Here is a 12036-nt window from a genome sequence, read left to right on the forward strand (position 1 = left end):
TATGCAGTTTCGAAAGAGATAAAGGAAATTTGTTATCGCAATGACGTAACTTCCGAATCTCAGATGATTGAAAGGGCGTTTCTGGAATATTACCAAGACTTGTTCAGCCTTAAAACGCCCGATGTTGAACACTATAAAACTGCATTCCTGTCGCTAATGCCAAGAGTCGAGGATGACCTGGCGCAGGTACTTGAGGAGCCCATAACGGCAGCAGAAATCGAAGCTGGAATACAGCAGCTCAGCTTAAACAAGTCGCCTGGGCCGGACGGCCTCGGTGCCGCACTTTACAAGGCTATGAAAACAGAAATGGCAATAGCATTACAACGCGTAATAAGCGAGTGTTATGAAAGAAAGTTAACTCCGCCGTCTTTCCGAACCTCCCACGTGGTGTTGATCCCAAAATCGGACGACCCGAGTAGGTCATAGAGTAATATAGAAGTAAAGAGCGGACACTCCCGTAGGCCCCAGCGGCCGACTTTTGTGCACAGCGCACCTAGCGGACCCGGGGAAACGCACTGGCCTCAGAGATGATAGGCCTAAGCAGGAATCTTGGAGGCTCTACTGTCAAAACCTGGTGGTGGGCATCTGCCCTTGACGCAGCTTTGTTGCCTCTTTGGAAGTGCTTAGGAAGAGCCGCCGCCGCCGCCTTTAAGGCCGACAGCTGCAGCTTCTTGTTGGACAGTTCACGGGGTGGAAGAAACAACCGTCGCAGCACCACAGCAGTACACAAAACGGACGTGCCCACGAAGCTTGCAGACGCCGCAAAAAAATACAGCCGCTCACACCGTCGGTCCGTCGCACACTGCCGCCTGGGCGTGCTTGCCCGTTGGCTTGACGCACTTAAAAGACGCCGCTGTTGCTGACGTAACTGCGGCCGTAGGCGCGCAGCGCACGTCACTGCAAGCCAAGATATGCCAAGACCATACTCTTTTTCCTTTTTTTATTTGCACGTTCAGTGCCATCTGGCGGAAACGGGGAAGCGCCGAACTCGGCCGCGAAAGGGCCCGAGTGTCCGCTCTTTACTTTTATGTTACTCTATGAGTAGGTTGCAGTCAGTTGAGCGTTACCGCCCAATAAGCTTAACTAACGTAGACTACAAAATTTATATGAAAGTGCTAGCCGGACGACTCCAAACAGTAATTAAAACCCTTGTTGGCCCACACCAGACCTGTGGCATAAAAGACAGAACCATTTTTACTAACATACACGTAGCTAGGAGTGTCCTTGAATGCTGTGATGCAACGGAGGGTCGTGTCGCCATGATCCAACTAGACCTGCATAAGGCGTTTGATAAAGTTGTACATGAAATTTTGTTCGCGCTGTTGGAACATGTGAATGTAGGGTATATCATCACTGATGGCGTGAGAATGGTTTACAATGGCTGTACATCAAGGTTCATAATTAATAAGCGCCTGAGTAATAGTATTCCTGTCTTGTCGTCAGTGAGGCAGGGTTGCCCTCTTTCTCCACTGCTTTTTGCACTTTACCTGGAGCCCTTTTGTTTAAAGCTGTTAACTACGCAAAACATTCGAGGTTACGCCTTTCGTCATAATGAAGTGAAGGTATTGGCATATGCAGATGATATAGCAGTGTTCTGCAGAGACCAGGAAAGCGTGCAAGAAGTGGTGAGAGAAGCCGTAAATTTTTGTGATGCAAGTGGCTCTGCGATAAGCTGGCAGAAATGTTTTGGTTTTTGGCATGGAAAGTGGCAGGCCACGCCAGAAGTATTCTGTCGAATGAAGTGGGTAGACACGCCAGGAAAGTACCTAGGCGTGCCGCTAACCAACTACACAGAAAGCAAAGAATATTGGGCCCATGTAACCGAACGAGTCAAAGCTCAGACAGGCAAATGGGGCGGTCACAACTTTTCCATGTTTGCAAGAGCTACGGTGTGCAACATGTTTTTAATAGCGAGGATTTTCTATGTTCTGCAAGCGTTAACTTTGCCAAGGACTTCAGTGCAAAGGTTGCACAGATTTAGCAACGTTTATTTGGTCGTCAACATGGGAACGTACCAGCCGATGCAATCTGTTCCATAAGGTGCGGAACGGGGGGCTAGGATTATCAAATTTATTTCTGAGGCAGATAGTGACTAAATTCTTTTTCTTGCGTCAAGATAATGATTTTCTGCGAACTATTATACAAGTGCGATTGTCAGAATCACTGCCTGATTATGTTGTGTCATCCGTGTCTGCAAGTCGGAGTGGGTTAAGTGCTTTCTTGCAAGAAGTTGTTGCAGCAGTGCGTATTCTTCGGTCAAAATTTTCCGATGAGTATCTAGCCATTGTAACAAGGAAAAAGATGTACAAGGACCTGCTCGATGTGTTTCTGCCAGTGCCTGTTTATCGCAGTGCATATCTTTTGGGTCGCGAACGCGATGTGCTAAAAAGGGTCAAAAGAATGCCGGTGAAGCCTTCAGTGCGTTCTTTCTTTTTTCAATTTGCATACTGGAACCCTCCCAGTGAAGCCATGGTTGCAGAGCAAAGGCCTTTTTGTACCTTGGTCAGTGGAATGTCTAATTTCCAAAAACGTGGGAACTATAGAGCATATCCTTCTCGATTGTCATGACGCTGTCTTTCTTTGGGATGTCTTGAAACGCACCCTGGAAAAAGAGTTACCTTTGACGCCTTATGGAATACGCTTCCTACCATGTGCAGAAACAGGTGAAGTGCCTTATGACCTGCTAATGTTGCTCTGCATGCATAGCCTATGGCGCACGCGAATGGATGTCAGGCATGAACATGGTGTTGTGCATCCTGCACACTGTATTTCATTGAAAGCATCATGTACACACAGGAAGTTTTCGGACAGCGAGCTCCACAACCTGAGTGGTTGCCTGTCCTCGACCAACTAAAATCATTTAACCCATTTTATCATCGTGCACTAGCTAGAAACTGACCAGTGCTTTTATTGTCATGTCATTGTATTTTTGTTTCGTTTTTCCGGCGAAGTCGGTAATAAAGATGTTAATGGCGTGTTAGTTCGGGGCGTGGGAGCCCCGCATGCGAGGAACCTCTCAAGGCAGTTGCTGGGTGGAGACTGGGGGTTTATTGCTTTTAGAGGGAGAGAGAGAGAGAGAGAGAGAGAGAGGGCGAGTGTACAAGAATGCACTTTCGCTGCTGTGGGAATGCAGACGGTCACGGCAAGGAAATGGGGAATGCGCCAGTCGACGGGTCCGTGGGGATCAGACGTCGTCGGGGGAGACAGACGGCTGCCTGCTTTTGTGGGGAATGGCCGGCCCGCGCTTGTTTCTTGGAAGCGGGCGGCGGGTATGCGCGGAGGAGGCTAGGGCTGCTGGAGCGGCCTTGAGTCGCAAAGGTCTTCGAACACGACATCCCTTCCTCCTTAGTTGGGGTCACCGTATCGGTCGGGCGGGCGCCGTTCACGCTGGGGGCGTAGCGCTTGCTGTTGCGTGGACCCGTTGGGTTGGTCTCTGCCAGGTTCTGTTGCACTGTCGTCCAGACTGGTCGCCGGTTCTCCATGTTCGGAGGGGGGCGCTGTAGACAGATCTCTGACAGGCGAAGTCTCCGCTGGCAGTGTGATCACGTACGGAGCCGGCACAGTGTATTGTTCGCTTGCTGCTGGTCCGTTCGTCCGATGGTCTGGCGGCGGATCATCCGTCGGGTAGGCTGCTGCACCTGGCTTAATGTGATCCAGGTGCCGACGAACCGTTCCATTTTTAGACTTGATTAGCCAAGATCGATGTCCGAGCCTCTTCAATACGGTTCCTTCAATCCAAGCAGGGCTTCCTGAGAAGTTGCGGATAAAGACTGGTTGTCCTACGTGCACTCTTCTCGACGAATTAGTCACGCTGTGGTCAGAGGTCGCTTTCTCAGCAGGTCGTGGCTGAATGCGTGTGAGTGCGGTTGTGAGCTCGCGACCGAACATGAGTGCGGCTGGCGTTCTGCCCGTCGTGGCTGAAATCGTCGTGTGCTGCTTGAGCAGAAATCGAGCCAGTCTGCACGCGAATGTTCCAGACTGGTCCTTGGCCAAAGCCTGCTTCGTCTCGAAAACCATTCTTTCGGCTTGCCCATTAGTGGCTGGATGATAGGGCGCACTCGTAATGTGCGTCACCCCGTTCTTCTTTAGGAAACTTTCCATTTCCGTAGAAACAAAGGACGGGCCGTTGTCTGTTACCAGCCTTTCGGGAAGGCCGAACGTCGCGAACAGGTTTCGTTCTTCCTCGATCAAAGTCGATGACTGTATGTTTCGCATGCAGCGCACTTCGAGCCATTTGCTGTACGCGTCGACAACAATTAGCAGCATCCTTCCTTCCACGGGGCCCGCGAAGTCAGCGTGGATTGTGTACCATGGTGCTGTCGCGCGCTTCCAATCGGGAGGTGGTGCCTTGGGTGGCGCTCTTTGATGCTGGCAGCAAGCCGAACACCTTTTGACCAGGTTCTCGATGTCTGTGTCGACACCGGGCCACCAGAAATAGCTTCGAGCGCATGCCTTCATAGCAACTATGCCCTGTGACCAGAGTGTGCCGCGCCGAGCACGTCTTTCCTCGCTTTCGCCGGAACGACCAGTCTGATACCTCTAAGAAGGCAACCTTCTTGTAGCGAAAGCTCAGGTCCAAGCTTAGTGAACACCGAAAATTCCTGTTTTGGCAACCTGTGCAGCTCTCCAATAGCGACAGCTCTCACTACGCGGGATAGTAACGAGTCTTCCTGGGTCATTTCCGCGAGTTGACGTGGGGACAATTCGAAACTTGGCGTGGAAGCCGGCATGAGCACATCTCCAGGTGGGCATGGTTCATCTACCTGGGCGGGCAGTGGCAGCCTGCTGAGTGCGTCAGCATTTTGGTACAGGCGTCCAGGCCTGTACACCAAATCGTAGTCGTACGTGGCTAGCTTTAAGCACCATCGGGTCATCCTAGGGGAGAGCACCTGAGGTAGCTGCTTCTTTTCTCCCATGATGCCCAGGAGCGGTTGGTGATCCGTTAATACGGTCACGTGCCGGCCAGCGATATACTGGTGAAAGTGGCTCACGCCATAAACCACCGCGAGACCCTCCTTGTCCAGCTGGGAGTAGTTTTTCTCCGCGCTTCCCAAAGTGCGCGACGCGAAAGCAATGGGAGCCTCTCTGCCGGACGCATCTTTCTGAGCGAGAATTGCGCCGACGCCATATGGTGACGCATCCACGGACAGAAGGAGAGGCTTTGTCTCGTCATAATGCGCAAGCACTGTTGAAGATCGTATCAACCTCTTAAGCGCATCGAACGCAGTCTGGTGCTTTTTCTCCCACGCCCAGGGCCTGTTCTTCTCAAGGAGCTTGTATAGATCTGCGGCAACCGTAGCTCTGTTCTTCAAAAACCGATCATAGAATGCTAGGAGCCCTAGGAAGGCCTGCAGAGAGGTCTTGTCAGTCGGTTTCGGCGCGTGAAGGATTGCCTGAACCTTTTCCTCGGTTGTGTGGACACCCTTAGCGTCAATCTTGTGTCCCAGAAACTCGACTGAGCTTATGCCGGTGCGGCATTTCTCTTGCTTGAGGCGCAACCCTTTCTCGCTTAGCCTCGACAGGACTTGGTCCAGACGTTGCGCATGCTCCGTAGTGTCTTTCCCACTGACAATAATGTCGTCAAGGTAAACACTCACCCCTGGAATTCCTGCTAGTGTTGTATCCATCATACGCTGGAAGATGGCAGGAGCAGCTGATATTCCGAAAGGCAGCCGGTTCACCCTGAACAATCCCTTGGTGGTGTTGACGGTGAGCAATGCGGCTGTCTCGTCGTCAACCTTTAGCTGCTGATAGGCCTGGTAGAGGTCAAGCGTTGAGAAGATGGTGCCGCCACGCAACTTTGCGAATACCTCTGCGGTTGTCGGTAGCGGGTATGCCGTCTTCTTGACCAGTGCGTTTACCGTGCTCCTGTAGTCGCCGCAAACGCGAAATGTGCCGTCCCCTTTGCGCACCCACACTAAAGGTGTGGCCATCACGGCATGTTGCGTCGGCTCCAGGATGCCTTGCTTTTGCAGACGGTCGAGCTCTTCCTCCATTGGCTCTTGGTAGGCTAGAGGTACTGGACGTGCCTTACAGAACTTTGGCTTTGCACCTTCTTCCAAGTCCAAATGAACCAAAGGTCCCACGTAGCCGTCGATGTCTTGCTTGAATACATCGGGATGGCATGCGAAAACCTCCCGGAGTTTTTCACTTGGCTCAGCTACCTGGTTAATTCCCTGCACGCAGATGTGCAGCGCCGAAAACCAGTCACGTCCTAGCAAGTTGCAGCCAGTTCCTTTCATCACCAGCAGGGGTAGCACACATTCCTTTGATTTAAATCGCACACGAACTTGTGCTGATCCGAGGGTGCGAAGTTCCTCTCCCGACCAAGTGCGTAGGTCAAGGGGTTCTCTCGAAAGCTTCGGGGCGTTCGTTGGCCATGTTTGGTGGTAAACAGCCTCGCTGATCAGAGAACATGATGCACCCGTGTCGACTTCGAACGTTAGGTGCCTTCCCTCGACTTCAACGACAACAAGGTATTTGGGGCAGGGTTTTCGCCCACTTACTGCGTGAAGCTCGTAGCATGGATCGCTGTGCGTAGTGTCGTTGCTCGCGGACTGAGCGCTCACACTGTGCGTTCCTTGCCTGGTGTTAGACTTGTCTCCCTTGCTTTTCTTCTTCCGAGTGATGCAAGCGTTCTCGATGTGACCCTTCTTGGAACAAAAGCGGCATTGAGCTGTCCTGAACTTGCAGGTAGCAGCGTCGTGCAAGCCGTCAGATCGGTAGCAACGCCGTTGCTGCGGTGCGTTCTTGCATTCCTTTGTGGGTTGAGAAGTCTTGTGCACTTCTGCGGAGCTCGTCGCTCCCTTGAGTCCTCGCTGCTGCCTTGATGCACTTTCTGATGACAGAGCTAGGTCCAAAAGCACGTTGGAACGTCAAATCTTTCTCCGCGAACAGTCTCTGTTGCAGGTGCTCGTCGCGGATCCCGCACACGAACCTGTCGCGAAGCATGACGTCCTGGGGCAGCATGGTGGGGTTCGTTACGACGGCTGTATCGCTCTCTGTCGGAGGCGTCGATGTTGCAGACGTTGTCGTTAGCACCCCAAAGTTGCAATCGGCTGTCAAACCTCTGAGGGCTGCGACGTAGCTGCTGATCGATTCCTCCGGCAGCTGGTCACGTCGCTGAAAAACGTACCGGCTGTACAGCTCAGATGGTCTGGGATCGAAGTGCTTCTGGAGAAGTGTGACCAGATCTTCATAGCTGACTTCTCCAGGAGTCTTCGGTGCGACCAGCGCGCAGGAAGTCTCGAAGGTGTAGGCTCCGCATAGCGTCAGGAGGAGCGCGCGCTTCTTTGCTTCGTTGGATACGTCATTTGCCACGAAGTAGAAGGCGAGGCGCTGTATCCATGATGACCAATCCTTGCCGTTAAAAGGCTCGATGCCACCGTGTAGTCCTCCAGTAGCCATCGGTGACACTTCGAACTGCGTGCGTTCTAGATCCTACTTCTCGTCGCCAGTGTTAATGGCGTGTTAGTTCGGGGCGTGGGAGCCCCGCATGCGAGGAACCTCTCAAGGCAGTTGCTGGGTGGAGACTGGGGGTTTATTGCTTTTAGAGAGAGAGAGAGAGGGCGAGTGTACAAGAATGCACTTTCGCTGCTGTGGGAATGCAGACGGTCATGGCAAGGAAATGGGGAATGCGCCAGTCGACGGGGCCGTGGGGATCAGACGTCGTCGGGGGAGACAGACGCCTGCCTATTTTTGTGGGGAATGGCCGGCCCGCGCTTGTTTCTTGGAAGCGGGCGGCGGGTATGCGCGGAGGAGGCAAGGGCTGCTGCAGCGGCCTTGAGTCGCAAAGGTCGACGAACACGACAAAAGAAAAAAAAAGGTAGCGTGGCCGAGCGGTCTAAAGCCCCACCTCGATGGACACTTCCGAGGCGTACGGGCGGAGCGCCTACGCGCACGGGCGTATGCTGGAGCCTGTCTGCGCATGCGCGAGGCGCTACGCGCCAGCAGGCGCGAGCGGGGCGCAGATATCTGTGCATGTCAGATATCGGCGCCTGCGCACGGGCGCTAGCGCGCGCGTCGGAAGCGGGGTCCGGTTGACAACAATCGGAGGACCGCGGGGCTCTCGAGGACCCTTTTCTTCATAGCTTCGTGTTCCCCGAACTTTTCTTCGCGGTTTAATTCGTCCTTTCAGCGCCCCCCCCCCCCCCCAACCATGTTTTGTTCACGGCTTGACATTCTTTCAGTCGGCTCGGGAGGGGGAGTGAGCCAGCACCAGGAGCATGGAGGTGAATGCCACTTTTCGACGCCCGTCGCGGCGCGTGCTGGGCGCGCAGGCGCTTCGCGTGTACGCCTGGGAAGTGTCCATCGAGGTGGGGCTTAAAGCCCCAACTCCAACGACACTTCCTGGGCGTACGCGCTCAGCGTCGGCGCTCTTGGCGCCGCGCAACGACAGGCGCTGACAGCAGTACGCACCTCCATGGTACTAGGCGCTGGCTAGCGCTGCCGCACGCTGCTCGCGCTTGTGCTCACGCTGCTGTGTGGTTGCCAGACCTTACAGGCAGATGCTGGCCAAAACAGTCTGACTGCCACAAGCGTTTTCGAGCACATTTCACTCAATCAGCACTCGTCACAAGCAAGATATCGGCTTACCTGTGCTTGGCAGGCTTGGCAGAATCTCCGCTGCCACTTCAAGCCACAATGCTGCCTTTATTAGCTTATTTTTATGGCTTTTATGGCTCGCCTGCCAGAGCGACGGCCGCCTTTCTACTGCGGCGATCAGACTTTCATTTATTATTTTATTTTGCGACATGGCGCGAACAGCCTCGGCACCAAGCAAAAATGTAGACAGCAATTGAAAAGCGCGTGAAAAGCCGCACCGGATGTCCCGAGAACCGCGTCCTTCCATTGGTGTATGAGAGACGTGACGGTGAGCAGCTTCCGGCGCTCGCGCTAGCGCTGGCGCAGATATCTAGCAGTGACAGATATCGGCGCCTCGCCGAGGTTCGCTGGCGTTTCCTGCAGTGCGCATGCGCAGACCGGTTCTAGCGTACGCCAAGAGCGCCGACGCTGAGCGCGTACGCCCAGGAAGGGCCCTTGGAGTTGGGGCTTAAGGCGCTGGTTTAAGGCACCAGTCTCTTCGGGGGCGTGGGTTCGAATCCCACCGCTGCCATGATTTTTTCATTGTGCTTTTTGTGTCCCTGCCCTGTTGAGTGGCCAGCTGCGCACCCTCCTCCTCCTCCTCCTCCTCCTCCTTCTTCTTGTAATCCGAGTGCAGAAGAGCAATTGCGTGGAGAGGAAGTTAGAAGCTGGAGTATCGGTAGCGTGGCCGAGCGGTCTAAGGCGCTGGTTTAAGGCACCAGTCTCTTCGGGGGCGTGGGTTCGAATCCCACCGCTGCCATGATTTTTTCCTTATGCTTTTTGTGTCCCTGCCCTGTTGAGTGGCCAGCTGCACACCCTCCTCCTCCTCCTCCTTCTTGTATTCAGAGTGCAGAAGAGCAATTGCGTGGAGAGGAAGTTAGAAGCTGGAGTATCGGTAGCGTGGCCGAGCGGTCTAAGGCGCTGGTTTAAGGCACCAGTCTCTTCGGGGGCGTGGGTTCGAATCCCACCGCTGCCATGATTTTTTCCTTATGCTTTTTGTGTCCCTGCCCTGTTGAGTGGCCAGCTGCACACCCTCCTCCTCCTCCTCCTTCTTGTATTCAGAGTGCAGAAGAGCAATTGCGTGGAGAGGAAGTTAGAAGCTGGAGTATCGGTAGCGTGGCCGAGCGGTCTAAGGCGCTGGTTTAAGGCACCAGTCTCTTCGGGGGCGTGGGTTCGAATCCCACCGCTGCCATGATTTTTTCCTTATGCTTTTTGTGTCCCTGCCCTGTTGAGTGGCCAGCTGCGCACCCTCCTCCTCCTCCTCCTTCTTGTATTCAGAGTGCAGAAGAGCAATTGCGTGGAGAGGAAGTTAGAAGCTGGAGTATCGGTAGCGTGGCCGAGCGGTCTAAGGCGCTGGTTTAAGGCACCAGTCTCTTCGGGGGCGTGGGTTCGAATCCCACCGCTGCCATGATTTTTTCCTTATGCTTTTTGTGTCCCTGCCCTGTTGAGTGGCTAGCTGCGCACCCTCCTCCTCCTCCTTCTTGTAATCCGAGTGCAGAAGAGCAATTGCGTGGAGAAGAAGTTAGCAGCCGGAGTATCGGTAGCGTGGCCGAGCGAATGTTGGAAAAAAATTGAGCGCCCTTTGATTCCACATGTCTGGTGGGGTCCAACAATATCCGATATCACTGTCTGCAGTCTACGCGCCAATACCTTCATAAAAATTTTGTATTCCACATTAGTGAGTGCTATGGGTCGATACGCTGTAACCAGTTGTAATTTCTCTATATCATCCGTTTTAGGTATGAGCACTGTATGGGAGATCCCAAAAGACGGAGGCAATACGTTTATTTCATAGGCTTCATTGAAAATTGTACACAGCACTGGGGCAATTTCGTGCTTAAATTCTTTATAAAATGCCGCACTGAATCCATCTGGTCCTGGTGATTTTCCTAGGTTTAAGTGATCTATCGCGTGCTCTACCTCGCTGTGAGTTATTGCTAGTTCCATTTTCCTTTTGCTTTCTTCGTCAAGCCGTGGCATTGCACCAAGAAACTGATGCGTAAACGCTACTGCGTCTACAGCAGTCGATGAAAAAAGCCTCTGGTAGTATTCATTAAAGGCTTCTTTGATGTGGTCAGTGTCTGCCGATAAGATACCCCCCCATTCTATTTTATCGATGTGATTTCTTTCAGCGCGCGCTTTTTCTAGACCAAGAGCACGTTTCGATGGCGCTTCGCCAGTAGCTGTGTCTTCCGCCCTTGCCCTCACTAGTGCTCCGCGATAACGCCGTTCCTCCATAAGCTCTGTCTTTTGTTTTGTTTTCCAGTGTGCTTGAAAGCTGTGACGACATCAATGGGCGAGTAGCGATGCTTCAGATTGATCTCGAAAAGGCATTTGATTGTGTTTCCCATGAAATTTCGTTGACCGTTTTAGACCATCTGAACGTCGGTTCAGTTATCCGTAAGGGTGTAGCCCTGGCGTATCGAAACTGCACGACGAGACTGATTGTTAACAAGAGTCTGCGGGCCCCATCCGGATGGGCCCCCATTAGCGTGCAGCGTTCGGTGCGTCAGGGCTGCCCCCTCAGCCCTCTCTTGTTTTGTATTTACATCGAAACGCTGTGCATGAAAATCTTAGAAAACCATAGTATTAATGGCTTTAGGTTACAAGCAGCTGAAGTTAAGCTGCTGGCCTATGCAGATGACGTTGCAGTATTTACGGTTGATCAGGGGAGCATAAGTGAAGCTGTCGGGTGTGTACGCGCGTTCAGCGAAGTCACAGTAAGCGGGGTTAACTGGTCCAAGCGCCTTGGGCTCTGGCATGGATGGTGGCCATCCCACCCGGACCATTTCGCCAACGTACCGTGGGCGACGACCCCGGGCAAGTATTTGGGCGTTCCGCTCGATGCTTATCGCGATAGCGAGGAGCATTGGAAAGAGCAAACTAAAGACGCACGTGACCGAGCTGGGGAATGGAAAGGCACCAGCCTTTCAATTTTCGCCAGAGCTACAGTCTGCAATCTTTTTTTTATTAGCAAACTCTGGTATGTGATGCAGGTTTTGCGTTGCTCGCGTGTGAACGTTCAGAAGCTTCCCAGGATTTTTGCAGTTTTCATATGGGCGTCCGAATGGGAACGTTGTAGCAGAACGAACCTGTTCCGGCGGGTAAAAGACGGGGGGCTAGGGCTAGGGCACCTCTTTTTAAGGCAGCTGGTGAACCGTTTTTTGTTTTTTCGCGACGTCACAGACCCGTTCTTGCGCACCGTGTGCCAAGTGAAGCTGCGGCGATTGCTGCCGGAGTTTGTGGTATCCACAGAAGAGCTCTCTGGTGGAACTTTTCGTTACTACAAAGAGATTGTAGCAAGCGTTCGGTTTCTTTCGGCACGTTTTTCCACCGATTATTTGTGGAAAAGTAAAGGGAAAAAGTTGTACAATGATATTTGTGATATTGTTTTCCCAGAGCCCATGTACAGAGGAGGCCCGGGAGGGGATGTTTTAAAAAGGGTGAAGAAAA

At 52.9% G+C, this 12036-nt stretch overlaps 1 protein-coding gene and 4 non-coding genes across 5 annotated transcripts; 4 read left to right on the plus strand and 1 right to left on the minus strand.

Annotated features, from left to right (window-relative positions):
• Positions 1-3832: 3832 nt before the first annotated feature.
• On the minus strand, positions 3833-7407 carry LOC149344082 (uncharacterized). The gene is made up of 3 exons (XM_089547137.1): positions 6867-7407; positions 5598-6214; positions 3833-3958 (listed from the first exon to the last, which is right to left on the minus strand). Exons 1-3 carry the CDS (start codon positions 7405-7407, stop codon positions 3833-3835), a joined length of 1284 nt encoding a protein of 427 aa, XP_089403263.1.
• A 1854-nt stretch (positions 7408-9261) lies between these two features.
• Positions 9262-9343, plus strand: TRNAL-AAG (transfer RNA leucine (anticodon AAG)). Its single transcript has one exon. It is a non-coding gene; the product is annotated as a tRNA-Leu (tRNA).
• A 134-nt stretch (positions 9344-9477) lies between these two features.
• TRNAL-AAG (transfer RNA leucine (anticodon AAG)) lies at positions 9478-9559 on the plus strand. The gene has a single exon. It is a non-coding gene; the product is annotated as a tRNA-Leu (tRNA).
• Positions 9560-9693: 134 nt separating this feature from the next.
• Positions 9694-9775, plus strand: TRNAL-AAG (transfer RNA leucine (anticodon AAG)). Its single transcript has one exon. It is a non-coding gene; the product is annotated as a tRNA-Leu (tRNA).
• A 134-nt stretch (positions 9776-9909) lies between these two features.
• Positions 9910-9991, plus strand: TRNAL-AAG (transfer RNA leucine (anticodon AAG)). Its single transcript has one exon. It is a non-coding gene; the product is annotated as a tRNA-Leu (tRNA).
• The last annotated feature ends 2045 nt before the right edge of the window (positions 9992-12036 follow it).

Source organism: Amblyomma mixtum, chromosome 5 (genome assembly GCF_055824585.1).
Source record: "Amblyomma mixtum isolate Tamu chromosome 5, ASM5582458v1, whole genome shotgun sequence".
Lineage (NCBI taxonomy): Eukaryota > Metazoa > Arthropoda > Arachnida > Ixodida > Ixodidae > Amblyomma > Amblyomma mixtum.